The sequence below is a fragment of the Sipha flava genome, unplaced genomic scaffold (genome assembly GCF_003268045.1).
Source record: "Sipha flava isolate LNK unplaced genomic scaffold, YSA_version1 1_pilon_pilon, whole genome shotgun sequence".
NCBI classification, from domain to species: Eukaryota; Metazoa; Arthropoda; class Insecta; order Hemiptera; family Aphididae; genus Sipha; species Sipha flava.
In genome coordinates this window covers 5,498,232-5,512,602 of record NW_020272783.1, presented here as the reverse complement: position 1 = coordinate 5,512,602, position 14,371 = coordinate 5,498,232, and the positions used below count along the sequence as shown (strand labels likewise).

At 28.5% G+C, this 14,371-nt stretch overlaps 2 protein-coding genes across 3 annotated transcripts; both read right to left on the bottom strand.

Annotated features, from left to right (window-relative positions):
* Positions 1–723: 723 nt before the first annotated feature.
* Positions 724–3,821, bottom strand: LOC112682029 (coiled-coil domain-containing protein 12). 2 transcript variants are annotated; one of them, XM_025552483.1, is made up of 4 exons: positions 3,753–3,821; positions 3,510–3,669; positions 3,306–3,444; positions 724–1,084 (listed from the first exon to the last, which is right to left on the bottom strand). In XM_025552483.1, exons 2-4 carry the CDS (start codon positions 3,659–3,661, stop codon positions 878–880), a joined length of 498 nt encoding a protein of 165 aa, XP_025408268.1. In that variant the 5' UTR covers positions 3,662–3,669; positions 3,753–3,821; the 3' UTR covers positions 724–877. The 2 variants fall into 2 exon arrangements, with proteins under 2 accessions (XP_025408268.1, XP_025408267.1); XM_025552482.1 differs by lacking the exon at positions 3,753–3,821 and having other exon boundaries at positions 3,510–3,745.
* A 2,454-nt stretch (positions 3,822–6,275) lies between these two features.
* On the bottom strand, positions 6,276–8,623 carry LOC112682187. Its single transcript, XM_025552711.1, has 8 exons — positions 8,614–8,623; positions 8,388–8,539; positions 7,974–8,095; positions 7,675–7,773; positions 7,138–7,586; positions 6,862–7,020; positions 6,476–6,744; positions 6,276–6,380 (listed from the first exon to the last, which is right to left on the bottom strand). Exons 1-8 carry the CDS (start codon positions 8,621–8,623, stop codon positions 6,276–6,278), a joined length of 1,365 nt encoding a protein of 454 aa, XP_025408496.1.
* Positions 8,624–14,371: the final 5,748 nt, after the last annotated feature.

Genomic DNA, 14,371 nt, shown 5'->3' with positions numbered 1-14,371 from the left:
TCTCCGATGTCTAGGTTAAAATTTACAAATTTTACAAGTTTGAAATATGAAGAGCTAGTATTGAATACCTATTATCATTGATAATAGAATAGTCTATTCTATTATCAATGCTATTTTTAAGTCAAAATATATTAAGGATTTGCATAATTTTGTTAGTTGTAAAATGTGTTATATTTTTACCTTGACCCCTTTCACTTTTAATTTTACTTTATTTTTTCATATTCAGTCACGATTTTATTGACTTTGTACATACCTAATGATGAAATTTTAATGAGAAACCAGTTGTATTTTACAAATATAATTATAATACTCCAGGTTAGTAATTAATTTGTAAATTACTTTATTTTAAACATTGGAAATTCTCATATTTTTTTTCCTCTACAAATTAATTCATTAAAATTTAATTAAATGTTAAATATTTAATGATTAGTACAATCATTATACTTCAATCTTGTAGTAGTAAGGGGGGTATGATCTCGTACAGTAGTATGGAAGGGGCATGGAATTCATAAGATTGAGAACCCATGATGAAAAAGATTGTATTAAAGTTGTAATTTTATTATTAAATAAATATTTATAAAAAATAAACAAAGTTTAAAATAGAATAATTTGAAAAGTAATTTTTTTAAAAAATTATATTCACATTATTTATTTAAGTTCTAAAAGATGAAAGAATATTAAATTATTCATAAAAGTATTTCTATAGGACTTCAATACTAAATATTAATGATTTTGATGAATTTATTATTTTTAAAGTAAATAACAATTGAATATAAATGGAAATATGTTACTAAAGTAACATTATTATAATATGTACATTCATACAAATTCTAAAATTTCATACATAAGATATTAAAAAATTAAAAATAAGATAATATTACTCTTCTTCTATATCAATTTGAGCATTTGCTCTGGCACCTTCATTTACAGCAGATGCTAAATCTAAATTTTGTTCTCCTTTTAGCCTTTCTCGTATTAATTCAGCAATTGCTCTTTGTGTTCGCCTCTCTAGTTTTGCCATCCTTTTTTCAATGTCTCTTTTCAAATCCCAATCTGGTTTTCTGGGTGCCAGTGTATTTAAATCCTAAAATAATACATAATGTTTACTTCAGTAGAATAAATGTACATTTTAAATATATTATTGAAATGTACTCAAATACAATTAGAATTGAGTATAAAATTAAGACAAAGACTTTTATTGTTAAATATTTATAAAAACATCAACAAACTTGAAAGAAGTTAAATTGTATGTCATTATAGCAAACACAAGAAGTAATATTTACAATTCATAAAACTAATGAGTTCATGTATCTAAACCAGTAACTGGAATACTATTAAATATGAAGTCCAAAAAGAATAAAGTATTTAAAAAAAATATATTTTATGATTCATACATAATAATAATAATTTTTTAAATTAAATTAATATTTTTTATAATAATTGAAAAAATATCAAACTAAGGTATCCTATACTTTATAGGGTAAGTACTATGATGATTCTAGATAATTTTGTAAAGACTGTAATAATTATCTTATCTAATTCTTAGATAATTAAAAACTCAAAATAATTAAAGACTAATTAGAACTTATTTGATTATTATATTAAAAAAAAAAACCATTAGTAATAATACAGATTAAATTAATTAGTAGATTAATTTAATCCGTGGTAATTAAACAAGGTAGTTGTTATAAAAACTTCTAGATTAATTAATTTAAGATATTAAAATAATGTAATCAAGGTTTAATGGAAATAACTATGATTTTATAACTGCAGCATGAATAATATAAAAATATGAAAGAATAAATGCAAATCCATTGATTAAATATGAATAATAAAATGCGGGAAGTAAAAAGAACATCGAAAAATTGAACAAATTGTATACTCTTAGCCAAAGAGATGAAGTTGTTTTTCAAATCAACTGAGAATTGGTCACACACATTTCTTACATACTTCCAAGAAAGAACCTCCATGAATATGTACTAAATGTAAGGCTCTAACCTCAATTAAACACATATTCACTGAATGTAGAAATTCGCAAACAAAAAACTTATCTGAAAGCCTTTACTTTTTATTATAGACTAAAACTATCATCAAATATACACTATATAACATAAAATATATTGATTTATACAAATTAATTTAAGTTCATTTTGATGTACATATTTTTATGAAAAAAAAAAAATTACACAATATTATACTTGAACTTTTATATATATATATATATATATATATATATATATATATATAAGAATAAAAATAACTCCTATGTTGGCTTAGGTGAGATATAGACAAACAAGTGAATGATATTACTGTGATACTAATGATACTACTGTGTTAGTTTTTCATAAAAAACTTGAAACCAATGTATTTTAATATCTTTAGATTTTGAATGAAAGAGGTCAGATGGATCAATTCAAATATATGAAGGTGGTTACAGGGGAGTATACAAGGGGGAGATGTGGGGGTCAGATCCCCCATAGGCTCTTTTAAAATAGTATAAATAATGTTCTTAATGTAAGGAAATTATAAGGAAACAAAATAATATTGTAAGGATTTATTGTAAATTATTATTTTGACACATTCTATATATATATATATCTTTTACTATTTATTATTTAAATGTGCAGGTACTTAGGTTTAGGAATTTTCCTTCCATAAAAATTTGTTTAAAACTGATCCCCCACCCATACGAAAGTTATGTTTATACCACTGGGTGGTTATAATAATAGTCAAACCAAATTCTTTAATACAGTAGGTTGAATATTTGAAAAAAAAAAAAAAGCAACTAAGTAGATAAGTAAATTACATTAAAATGTTTAACATGTATATATAGTATATCCAGCTAAATTTATTATTAGCAAAATTCAAAATTGTCAAGAACAAACAGTGATACAAGTGTTAAGTGAAAATTTCAAATTGGTACGATTATTATTAGAGTTATAGAGTGCACACCATAGATTAAATATATGTATATTTAATCTATGGTACAATACACTTGTATAAATAAGAAATCTATGAAGAAATATGTAATGAAATAAACAACCCTCTTAAGTTAAATAACAGATTATCAACTGAAGCTAATGGCTATGCAAAGCTATGAATGTTCAGCTATTAAAGAAGCTCTAATGTAAGTATTAAATAATAGTGATAGTAAAATTACTATTATAACTGACCTACTGTTAATAATTGTCATAACTAATTTTTTTTTTACAATGGTACAAAGATACAAATAACTGAAATATTTTATACACATTTATTTTATGTTTTTAATGTTTATTTACTTCAAATATTTTCTATAAATTTACCAATTCTTGAACTGTAAAAACTGTTTCTCCAGCTTTTAATTGATCTTCAACTTCCGCAACAATATCACCAGGTTGAGGAGTAGGTATAAGTTCTGCTTTGAGTCCTTCATCTTCTGGGATATAACTTTTAAACTTAGGTCTAAAATAAATAATTATTTAAGAGCAACCAAACAGATTTAATTTGTAAACAATGTAGGAACATACTTTGGTAATGGTTTTTCTATGGTATCATTGGTGAAATTCGCATCATTTTTTATTTCTAACGACTTTTTTAAACTTGCCAATCGTTCCTTGCGTTTTTTAGCTTCCTCTTCCAAAGATCCTACTTTGATAAACTGATTTTCTGAATTATCCATAGCTATAACTTAGTACAGAGATATAGATTATTTACGTATATTATTTAATATTTATAAGAAAAATTTTAAAAAATATGTAAAATAGTAATAATTTTGTAAATTATAATAGTTATGTTTTGAATGCTAATTATACGTGGTTTTATAATTAATTTGATAGTGTTATCAAGTCACGTTATAAGAACAGTATGACCACGGATATGGTTTGTACTCGTCAAAAGTTGGATAAAATCAACTTCACGGTATCTTATGGTTAGTGAGGTAACTTGTGATTTATTATACGGTATACCTTAATGTAACAATATGGTTCAACTAATCAAAAATAATTATTTTAGAAAATACGACACGGCACGGTGCAGTGTGAACGCAGCTTTTATCCAATTTTTAAACGTGTGGTTACTGATTTTAGTAGTAATAACTTAATATTCTATGATATCATTGTTCATAATCAGTGCCGGTCCTGGGGGGGAAGTAAGCGGTGCGACCGCACCGGGCCCCGTGCTTGTATGGTGCTCCACAGGGGTATATTTATGGGGGGGTGGCTGAGGGGGCTTCAACCCTTCTCCCCAAAATCAAGGAATTGATTATTAAGTCTGCTTATTATGTCCTATCAGATGTAAATCGTAAGAGTTCAATATAATTTTATAAAGAATTATTAGTAACAACGAACAAGTTATTCATGTAAAGGGTCTGACGATTTTGATCGTAACGATTATACCATTGAGATCGGTACATTGTGCTTAATTTTGACGTACGTTACTGCTGCATTATCGTAATTTCGATTTCTTTTACCTAGAATTGATTTACTTTACGCAATACGTACTAATTCTTGAACGAGTTGAACGAAAATGAAAAATGGTTCGTGCACGTAAATGCATAATGTGAATGAACATTGATGGTCATAATGCATTACGATGGTTAATTATACGACGACAAACGATAACATTCGTTGAGGTCATACATTAAACTACATGTAGTTAACAAACACTTTCAACAATTATTCGAAGTTACGGATTGTTGGTTAAAATTCGTAAAACGACAAAGTATGAACGAATACAGTGTACGACGGAGTATAGTCCGAGTACCATTTTTTAAATACGAATTTACTACAAAATACTATTACTGTGGTGCAGGCCCGTGCACAGGAATAGCCCAAGGTGGGGAAGGTCAAAATTATATGTGTTATGATAGGTAAAAAAGCAATAAAAAATACACGTTAGAATATCCATGATCCAAAATCAATAAATTTTAACAAACATTTGAACTCAAATAGCTGACTTGTCAACGAAAATGTGTTCTATCGATGGTAGCAGTTACAACGATAAATTATAGTAGGTGGGAAATGCACAAAAATTCAATAGAAAAAAGAGTAAAATCGAGAAAATTGGCACTGTTAAAACAAAAATAGATAACTATGTATGAATTTTCAAGTCAATTTAACTGTTATAGAACGAGGACAGATATATTCTTAGTAAAAATGCATGTTAAAATATCTTCACTGGAACGGGGGTAAAAATCGCATATATAATGCGTACGAATCGTTACGTTTTTTTGGACGACAAGTTTATAATATACATTTTATTACTCCGGGTACTCTTCGAGATTTTAGAAAAATAACACATCAGATTCGTGATTTTGACGAACGAAAACGGCAATCGATCTGGTTGCAGCGATTAACCAACCCCGGGAAATCATACTTGTACCAGTGCCCAATTTAGCGGGTGTGCAGGGAGTGCAATGCACCGGGATCTTAAGTTCTAAGAGGCCTACAAAACCGAAATCTAAAATTGAAGTTGTCAGTTTTGTTTTTTTTTTTTTGCCTTTTTCCTGCCCTTTTTTTATATTTATTAATTGTATTTCATTCAACAACATTTAATAGTGAATTTATAAATAGAAATGTCTAACGGCGGGCCTTTAATTGGTATTTACACCTCGTCGACCTCCTGTCCCGAGACTTAGATCCGATACTGACATTCACGTCGGCTTCGTTGGGTTTTTCGCCTCGGTCTCGCAGGTGCTGTTACACTGTAAAACAACTGTTCCAACCGGTTTCCCGATTTGATAGCACAGCACCATGTAACACGTGTGCAACGCTCAAAGCACGTCAAAGGGTACGGGACATACAGGACGCGGGTCGATTTAAAATCGAAAAGGGTTAAGCCCGGTACACGTGCCGTCCACTCGCGCGTACCCTTGTGAACCTTGCGCGACAGACACGATAAAACCGTGAGACCGTACGCCGTGCGCCTACTGGTTACCAAATCGGTTACGGTAACTTTAAAAAAACAGCAACCGTCGTTGTCTCTTTTGTTGAAGAAATAATTATCCGTTGTATTATCTTAGATAAATAAAAGTGTTATCTAAAGGAATTTATTTAGATAAATTAATTTTTACGGATTCTTTTATTCTTAATTTACATTTTAAGTTACCTATACAATATCGAAGGCGAATATCAATTAAAAATTAATACAAAAACAAAACAGAAAAACCATATATTTACAAGAAAGTACACGAGTACATTCATAACACCTTTCATATAATATTTGAAACCATGGAAATGATTGGTAGAAGTGTCTGTTCGAAACCAATCACAAACTCCGAATACCCATATAAATATCTAGGTTGCATTATTGCAAATGGAACCGCCTGTTGATGGTATACTGGGGTTAGTATCAAAGCTGGCATGACGACGTTGTATGATGATGTTGTAGGTGGTAATTGACTGGTTTCCGGTGGATTAAATGGTTTGAATTCTTTAACTAACGGATTAAATTTGAAATGAATACTTTTTTCATTTTTCATTTCAATTATTTCTGCTTTTCCGTATGGTGGTTCATTTAATGTTGGAGAAAAAATATCCAAACTCGACTGATTAGTAGGATTGTTTTGGATTATTAAGTCACCATTATGACAATCAATAATGGATTGTTCTACATCGTTTTCTTGAATTTTGTCTACGACAATATTTTCATTTTCATTACTTTGTAAGTCATAATTTAAGAATAATAGAGATTCATCTTTGTGTTCTTGAATTTGTATATCAGTAACACCCGTACTGATTTTTTCGAGATCATTTTTGTCATCATCTATTAATACAATAATGTTAAAATTAAAGAAATGAATAGACATATATATATTAGATGTATATATTTTTACATAATCTTATGATTATTTATTTATTGTAATGAAACAAAATTAATTACCACTAATAGGAACCGGTGGTATTTCACTTTTTGGATCACATTTATCAGAGGAAACTATTATCTGAGATCCAACCTCTGGACAAGACATCACGATATCAAGTTGTTCAGTGTTTGTTATACATCTAGAAATACCAACTTTTTCATTCAGATCGTGTACAACTGTTGGCCGTGATTTTGATTTGTTTTGGTTATAAGAATAAATGTTTCGATTAAACACATAATATATTAAAAACATTTTAGTAAAATAAAAAATAAAACAAAAGTTGGAATTCATACCTTGATGAACATTTTTGGTTTCTAAACCAGCAACAAATTTCTGCCATTCGTTCATAGGAGTTTTTGAATATTTGTATCGATTATTTTGAATTTTTTGAGAATAACGATGATTACTAAGATGATTACATTTATTATTGTTATCAATCACGATGGCAGGAGGTATATGATTAACAACTGAATGGCCATTATTATTTTCGCCTTGGTATTGGGGTGGTGTAGATGCGTTTAAAATATCGTAATTTTGAATATATCGTCCATGGTTTCGATGAACATTTTTGGTTTCTAAACTACAAACAAATTTCTGCCATTCGTTCATAGGAGTTTTTGAATATTTGAATCGATTATTTTGAATTTTTTGAGAATAACGATGATTACTATAATACTGTTGAGATTCCGGACTTTGTAATTCATTATTTCGACTGTCGTTTTTTCGTAAATCAGCAGTAAAACTGAATCAATCCATAGTATATGCAATTAATATTGATTAAGTTAAATAAGAATAGTGATGAATAATTATAAATTATCTTTCTACTATACATTTCCTCTTCGTCGCAATTTTCCAATTCGGCTCTTTTTTGGGAAATCGCGTTCCTCTGAATTTCCTTTGCCAAATGAGCAGCTTTTACTTCTAGTTCCCTAGAAAAATATTGTATCGTACTATTATTTTGTAATAAAAAATAAAATAACTACGATTATTAATTTATTTGTAATTTACAATAATAATAAAATAATAGCCATAAACATTTTCTATAAATTTCCATTAATAAACATACCTACTTAAAATAATAACGGTAACGAAACCTGGCTAAATTTGTAATTTTAATTATGTTTATTACTTGAAATCTGATGCATCTCTGTTTATTTCAGTCGTATAATCTTTTAATGATTCATCAAATGTTGATTTGACACCATATTTTATTTCATTTCGTTTAAACATATCATTTACATCCCAACCATTCTAATATTTAAAAATTAAATAAAACATTACATTTAAATATAATATTATGTACTATACCTAGTGAATATAATATCCAATAAGAATTAATTAATTTTAAATTTTCGATGTTGGTCTAATTAGTTATAAACAGTTCTCAATACTCCCATTAATAAATAAATGTTAATCAGGGCAAACAAAGAATTATACAAATTGTAACGTATAAAAACACAAACTATAATCTACGATTGTACATTTTTAAATGTTTTTTTTTCTATCAAAAATCACTGAATGTTTCATAATTGTAATTACTTACATCATTATTACTTCCAGAATCTATAATCTCAAATCGCCTCATATCATCATCATTTCTAGACAACGATACCCACACGTCCAGAACTTCATCGCGTTTATGGTTTTTACGATTATATTTACTGATAGCCGTATCTGTTTGGAATTTACAATTTTCTATAAATTTTAAAATACATTACATAATATGTTTGTTTATTTAATTCATTAACTTAAAATCAACATTTACTTACTTTGAGCCATACTACCTACAGTTGTGTTCCGTGAAATGAGCTAAACTATATAAAAAAATGTTAATATAAGCTGCAACAGTTAAACTAGTACCTTGGTTTGAAGGAGGTAGATCAATCCAATACAGTGATTCTACAACCTTGAAAATATACCTGAAAAATGTATATAGTTTAATAAGTTAATTCTTACTTCAACCAGAAATTCAATTACTATTACAAAAAATTAAATAAGGAATGTACAATAGAAAAATAGTGTGGATTTGTACGGACAAAAAAATATGTGTACGATGCGTATCAAAAGAATCGAAAAAGTGAAGATGTTCTATATTGAATCAATATTCAAAAGCCGGTTGCTAAGAAAACAATAAAAAAAAACTTAGAGCCAGTATATTTTAATATTTTTTAATTTGTTTTCTTACGCCGAGTATTTTTAATCATTTTTGAGAAGCTTCCTTTAAATTTTCTTAGACAGGGGAAAAATGGTTCCATTGTCCCTCCCCACCATAGCAAGCCTGATCGTAATGACTGCGATGTGACCCGCGAGTGTTTGAAAAGCTGATTTCTTCGCATGAGTTACGCAAGAGTTACAAAATACGAACTTGAAGATGACCGCAAACGGACCGTTACGTGCACTGCTTCGTATAAGACACGTAGAACTTTCTGTGCAAGCAAATTAAACATTACTTATAAAACCGGTCTCGTTTCGGCACACAAATGCAAAAGATGCAAGCCACTTTTATGACTACGCAACGGTACGAAACCGCGAAATATACATGCTATGTGTAAGCCTACTACGCTGCAGCAAGAACACAACAATTTTCGCATGGCTTTTATTTCGACCGCGCACGTCACTTGTAATTTATTGTGTGGTTTTCACCACTTTCGGAAATATATATTGCAGTTGATTAAGAACTAACCACACGAGCGTTCGCTACATTGTTCTATCGTACTTGGTGAGAATCAAGAGGACTAAGATTAATAAAAAAAAAAAAAAAGGCAAACCTCCCCGGTCGGGTGAGACTCAACGGTCACGTTCATCAGGAAGCGTTTGCGCTGCGACGGATACACTGGCTATAGTTGCATTAGATAATATCGTTTCCATTTCTTTCAGTACGCCGATACGCACAAAAATGTCTTCTCCCTTCTTTCTGCGTATATTGACACGAAATCAGTGGCGGATGGCACAAAAGATATAACGTTCGTAGTGAACCGAATAGGAATAAGATATTCCGGTTCGTATTTATATATATTTCAGAACTTATATCAGTTCAATAAACAAAAAATATATTACACCATACAAAACGTTTCGTGAAGACCATCGTGTATAAAACAATCGTTTTATGGCTTGTGAACGTTGAGATATATTAGAATCGGATGCGTATAACATATTTTTGTCTGCAATCAAGACATTTATTTTTTTTGTCCATTACATCGATGTTATCGACACAATTGTATTGCAGAAATCTTCAAGAGCAATCTTACACGTACACATACATAGTCTGCGGTAACACCGAATATAGCTCTGGACCATCGCACATAAAGCAAATAAAACAATATCTGAACGCCACACTCCCAACAACAGTGGAAGCCTGGCTATAGGATTTAATTTCTAAATACATATAAATCATCTCAATAATGATTGCAAGTATATGATATAAATGTAAATTGTACATGTCACCGGCAATATGGATAATCCGGTATTTTGCAAAATGCCTAGGCACTATATAAAATTCTAAAAATCACTCGGCAATATACATAATACGAGCTTTGCCTAACTTGGCATTATGTATAATGCCAAACGTGGAGTAGGCAAGATAATAAAAATAAACGAAATTGGGCATCGCTTATTACCAACGACTTTACTTACCGTTTATCATAAATGTGCGTGCACGATTTAACGCAATAAAGATTAAGATTCTTTTACTATTATAATAATAAATTTGAGGTAAAATATTGAACGTAATAATAATTTTATTACAATATCGTCATTTTTCTTGTCATTTTCGTGTCTCGTTATGGTTTACAACTATGTATACTATTTATATGAAGTCAAATTATTATAACAAAATACAAATTTTTTTTTTAAAAATTTGGCCACTAGTTTTTTATCTGATAAACAGTATAATGAGTCGATAAAAATTCAACACACAAGAATTGGGCGAGGATTTTTAAAATTTGTAAGTTCAAAATTAAAAATATATTTGCCTTATTATGTTGTGTATTTCAAAATGTCACTTTTCTACAACATGTTATAATAAGTAAATAATAGTTTATATAAAATATTTATATAATAGTAATAATATAATAATAGATAAAAATTAAATGTTGTCTGTAATACGAGTAGGTACTCGTATTACAAATAATACCTAATAATATATAATAATTATAAAAATCTTAATGTAATATAATATATAATAAAATGTTTTGTACTTTGTCTAAAAAAATATTGGCATTTTGCATAATGCCTAGGTATTTTATAAAATATTTAAGTTATATATAAAATAATATTGAAAATCATATTTTTTATTTATATTGCCTAAAATGGCAGTATTAATATGGTAGGTGGCGGGCTGACTTCCGTCATCGAAGCATGTCCGACCATGTAGTTGCTTAACACGAATGGTACATCGGGAGGTGTTGTTAACCCAGATCGGCGTGTATCTTACGCGTCTTGTCGCCACACCAAGTTTGGCCCAGCTAAAACTGAGGTCGGACTCGATGAGGCTCAAAATTTTCGCTTGATAGTTTCCGAGCGGTGACTGGTCGCTCGGGGTCCCTCTAGTTAGGGGACTTTCACGGTACGGAAGTCGGCAGTCCGCCGCTGGTGGTCCGGTTAGACCACCCAGGCTTCCTGGTACCCCAGGGGGCCTGTTTCGCCCATGCCTTTTGAATAGTGTCGCGCGCTAATAGGTGTGTGGAGGAATCTGGCCCCGGCCGCAAAACCCGGACTTCTTGCCTAAAATGGCAAAAATATTGGCAATTTGTATAATGCCTAAGCATTTTCCAAAATATCTGAACTATCTATAATTCCGGTAACATATATAGGTACTGCAGTGAAATTTTATTGAAAATTAAAAGAAAGGTATCTATTGGATTTCATATGTATTTATTCAAAAACAAAAATAACTAAATATCATAGAATCGAAAGGAAAGTGTACTATATTTCTTATTATATAATAAGGATATATATGTTTATTTATATACGCAGAGGTACATTAAAATGTGGACAGAAAAGGCCTCTGACATAAGATTTAAAGCAACTTTTTTGAGACATCATATAACTCATATAATACTTACATTATTAAATTGAAAAGTGCTGCTCGAAATAGTTAATGAAATTAATAATTTATAATCTCTAAGTATAAAATATTTTGGATTTTACTCTTCCATTTTAAAGATTCCATTAATTTATTTAATTTTCAACTTTTTTTTATCCTTTTTTTATGTTATTTTTAAGATATGACTATATTTTATTCACACAGCACACAGTGTGTTATATGTTAGACGTTATTATATTTTGTATATATACCTACTATTAATTTCAATAATTTTTTTTATAGGTACTCTTTTTTAGTATTTATCGATATCGTGCCAAATCGTACAATAATATTATTCTAAAACAGTCTAACCTTTCCAATGAAAGTCAAGTCAATATATTTTAATGAAGTTTATTTAAAATGTGTGTATTTATATAACATTAGTTTTTATTTATAAGTATTATACCTTTTGAGAAATAAAAAAAACAAATTGCGATAAAATAATATTTTGTATGATAAATGGAAACTATGATGTTCGAAAATAAAAATGTAACTGAGAGAATCAACGACATGCATCGCACGTGTTTAAAATTTTATTCAAAGACCAAGCATGCAAGAGCGGGGTTGCTAAATTAAACTACAATAAATCATAATTAATGTAAATTAAAAAAAATATTAATATAATATAAATATAGAAATTAATAACATACCTTATCATCATTAACAAATGTAAATATAAATATCTATATACTAATAAATATATAAATACGGTAGAAGCCGTTTATTAAGAACACTTTTGGACCAAGGAGAAATGTGTCAATTAACAGATTGGTTTTATTTATTAAAACATTAAAACATATAGTTCGAAAAAAATTATCTACTAAAATAAAAATGTAATTGCTAAATAAAATATGTGTTTATCGTTTATATATTGTTTTGCGTCCAGTAACTTGATGATCATGGTTTCGTAAAAACAATGTTGCCCAAAACCTTTTTCATCCACACGAAGCAGGACTGCTCTCCTGAGGACACTTAGGACTTCTACAATTTTTTTACTTCATGGGGATGTCACGGTTTTTTCTTTTTCGTCGTCAATGAAGCATATATTAAACTGTCCGAAGATTCATAACCGCATTGCATATCTCTTCTCTATTCGAACCTCTGCAACATCGAGGTATGAGTCCATGTCGATTTACTCTTCGTAGGCTTCTTCGATATTTACATTGTAATTACAAACAAATTTGGTGATCACCAAATAACAGGAATTTTTGACGACCATGGCCCTTATTATTTGAAAAAACCGATCTGTTGATTCAATAATCCGATTGATTTTCAATACTTTAATATTTATATATCTATTATAGCTATATTACTTAAACGCCAAAGGTGTAAAATTAACATATAATTTGCGCCATAAATAATATTTTATATAAATATTAAAAATTCAATTATATTTTAAATCCATAAAATATGTAATAATGTACATAAAAATAAATGAAAATAAATATAATTTTAATAAATTTATTGAATTTTCAATCCAATTTTTTTCGTGTATTCTGAACGACTTATTTCACCAGCCTGGTATTTCTTTTATTGAAAAATTATATCTTCGTGAGATATTTTTTTTTTTTAATATTAGGAGGAGAGTTGATAAATAATTATATTTCGTAATTGTAATTTTAATAATATATTAATAGCTATATGAACAGAATATTAAGCCACATAAATAGGTCTTTTAAATGTCGATGATATGATTTAGCTGTTTTTGCTGTCTTTATGTCCTTATAAACTTATTATTTATAATTTCAGCATACAGTTTAGAAGAAAATATATTTGAATCAGTCGATGTTTTTAAAATGTAATCAGTAAATTTATAAATTGTTTGATCTTTAAATGCGATGGACATTAAATCTACAATAGCATCAGATTATTTGGTGCAAGAAAGAAAAGCCAAACCAAAATAAGGATAACGATACAATTTTTATATTGCTTATCTCGTTTTGATGATTGTCTTCCACCGATTTTTTGTAGGTATTATCCTTTTATGCATCTCTAAAAAACGCGTCTGGTGGTATATGCAAACTAATTTCACTCATTATTTATTTAAGTATATAGATGAAATCACGAAGACCAACTGATACAGAAATAAATATTTAGTTGATTTAAAATAAGTTATTGATAAAACAAAATACGAAAATATTACTAATATACAATACGTTCGTCATTATAACTTTTTAATTATTGATTTTTAGGTAGAAAAAAATCATTTTAACGAAAAATTAAATTATATGATTTTATTCACCTAATTATTTTAAAAAAATATAAAAAAACCATTTTTTTTTATTAATTATGTATTTTTATAAATGTATTAATAAATTTTTTTCTATTATAATTTTATAGAAAAAATATTCTTTAAATAAATATTTAATTTTAATTAACCCAATAAAGTTTTAATGTATAGTACTCAAATATTGTACTTTTAAATATTTAATATATTTTGTACT

Excerpts from the sequence above, each read along its gene's own strand:
- LOC112682029 (XM_025552483.1), bottom strand. The coding sequence starts at position 3,661 with ATGGATAATTCAGAAAATCAGTTTATCAAAGTAGGATCTTTGGAAGAG. Across the intron at positions 3,445-3,509 it reads ATAGAAAAACCATTACCAAA|ACCTAAGTTTAAAAGTTATA; the intron begins GTATGTTCCTAC and ends TATTTATTTTAG. Across the intron at positions 1,085-3,305 it reads TTTTTACAGTTCAAGAATTG|GATTTAAATACACTGGCACC; the intron begins GTAAATTTATAG and ends GTATTATTTTAG.
- LOC112682187 (XM_025552711.1), bottom strand. Across the intron at positions 7,774-7,973 it reads AGAGATGCATCAGATTTCAA|GGAACTAGAAGTAAAAGCTG; the intron begins GTAATAAACATA and ends ATATTTTTCTAG. Across the intron at positions 7,587-7,674 it reads AATTGCGACGAAGAGGAAAT|TTTTACTGCTGATTTACGAA; the intron begins GTATAGTAGAAA and ends GGATTGATTCAG.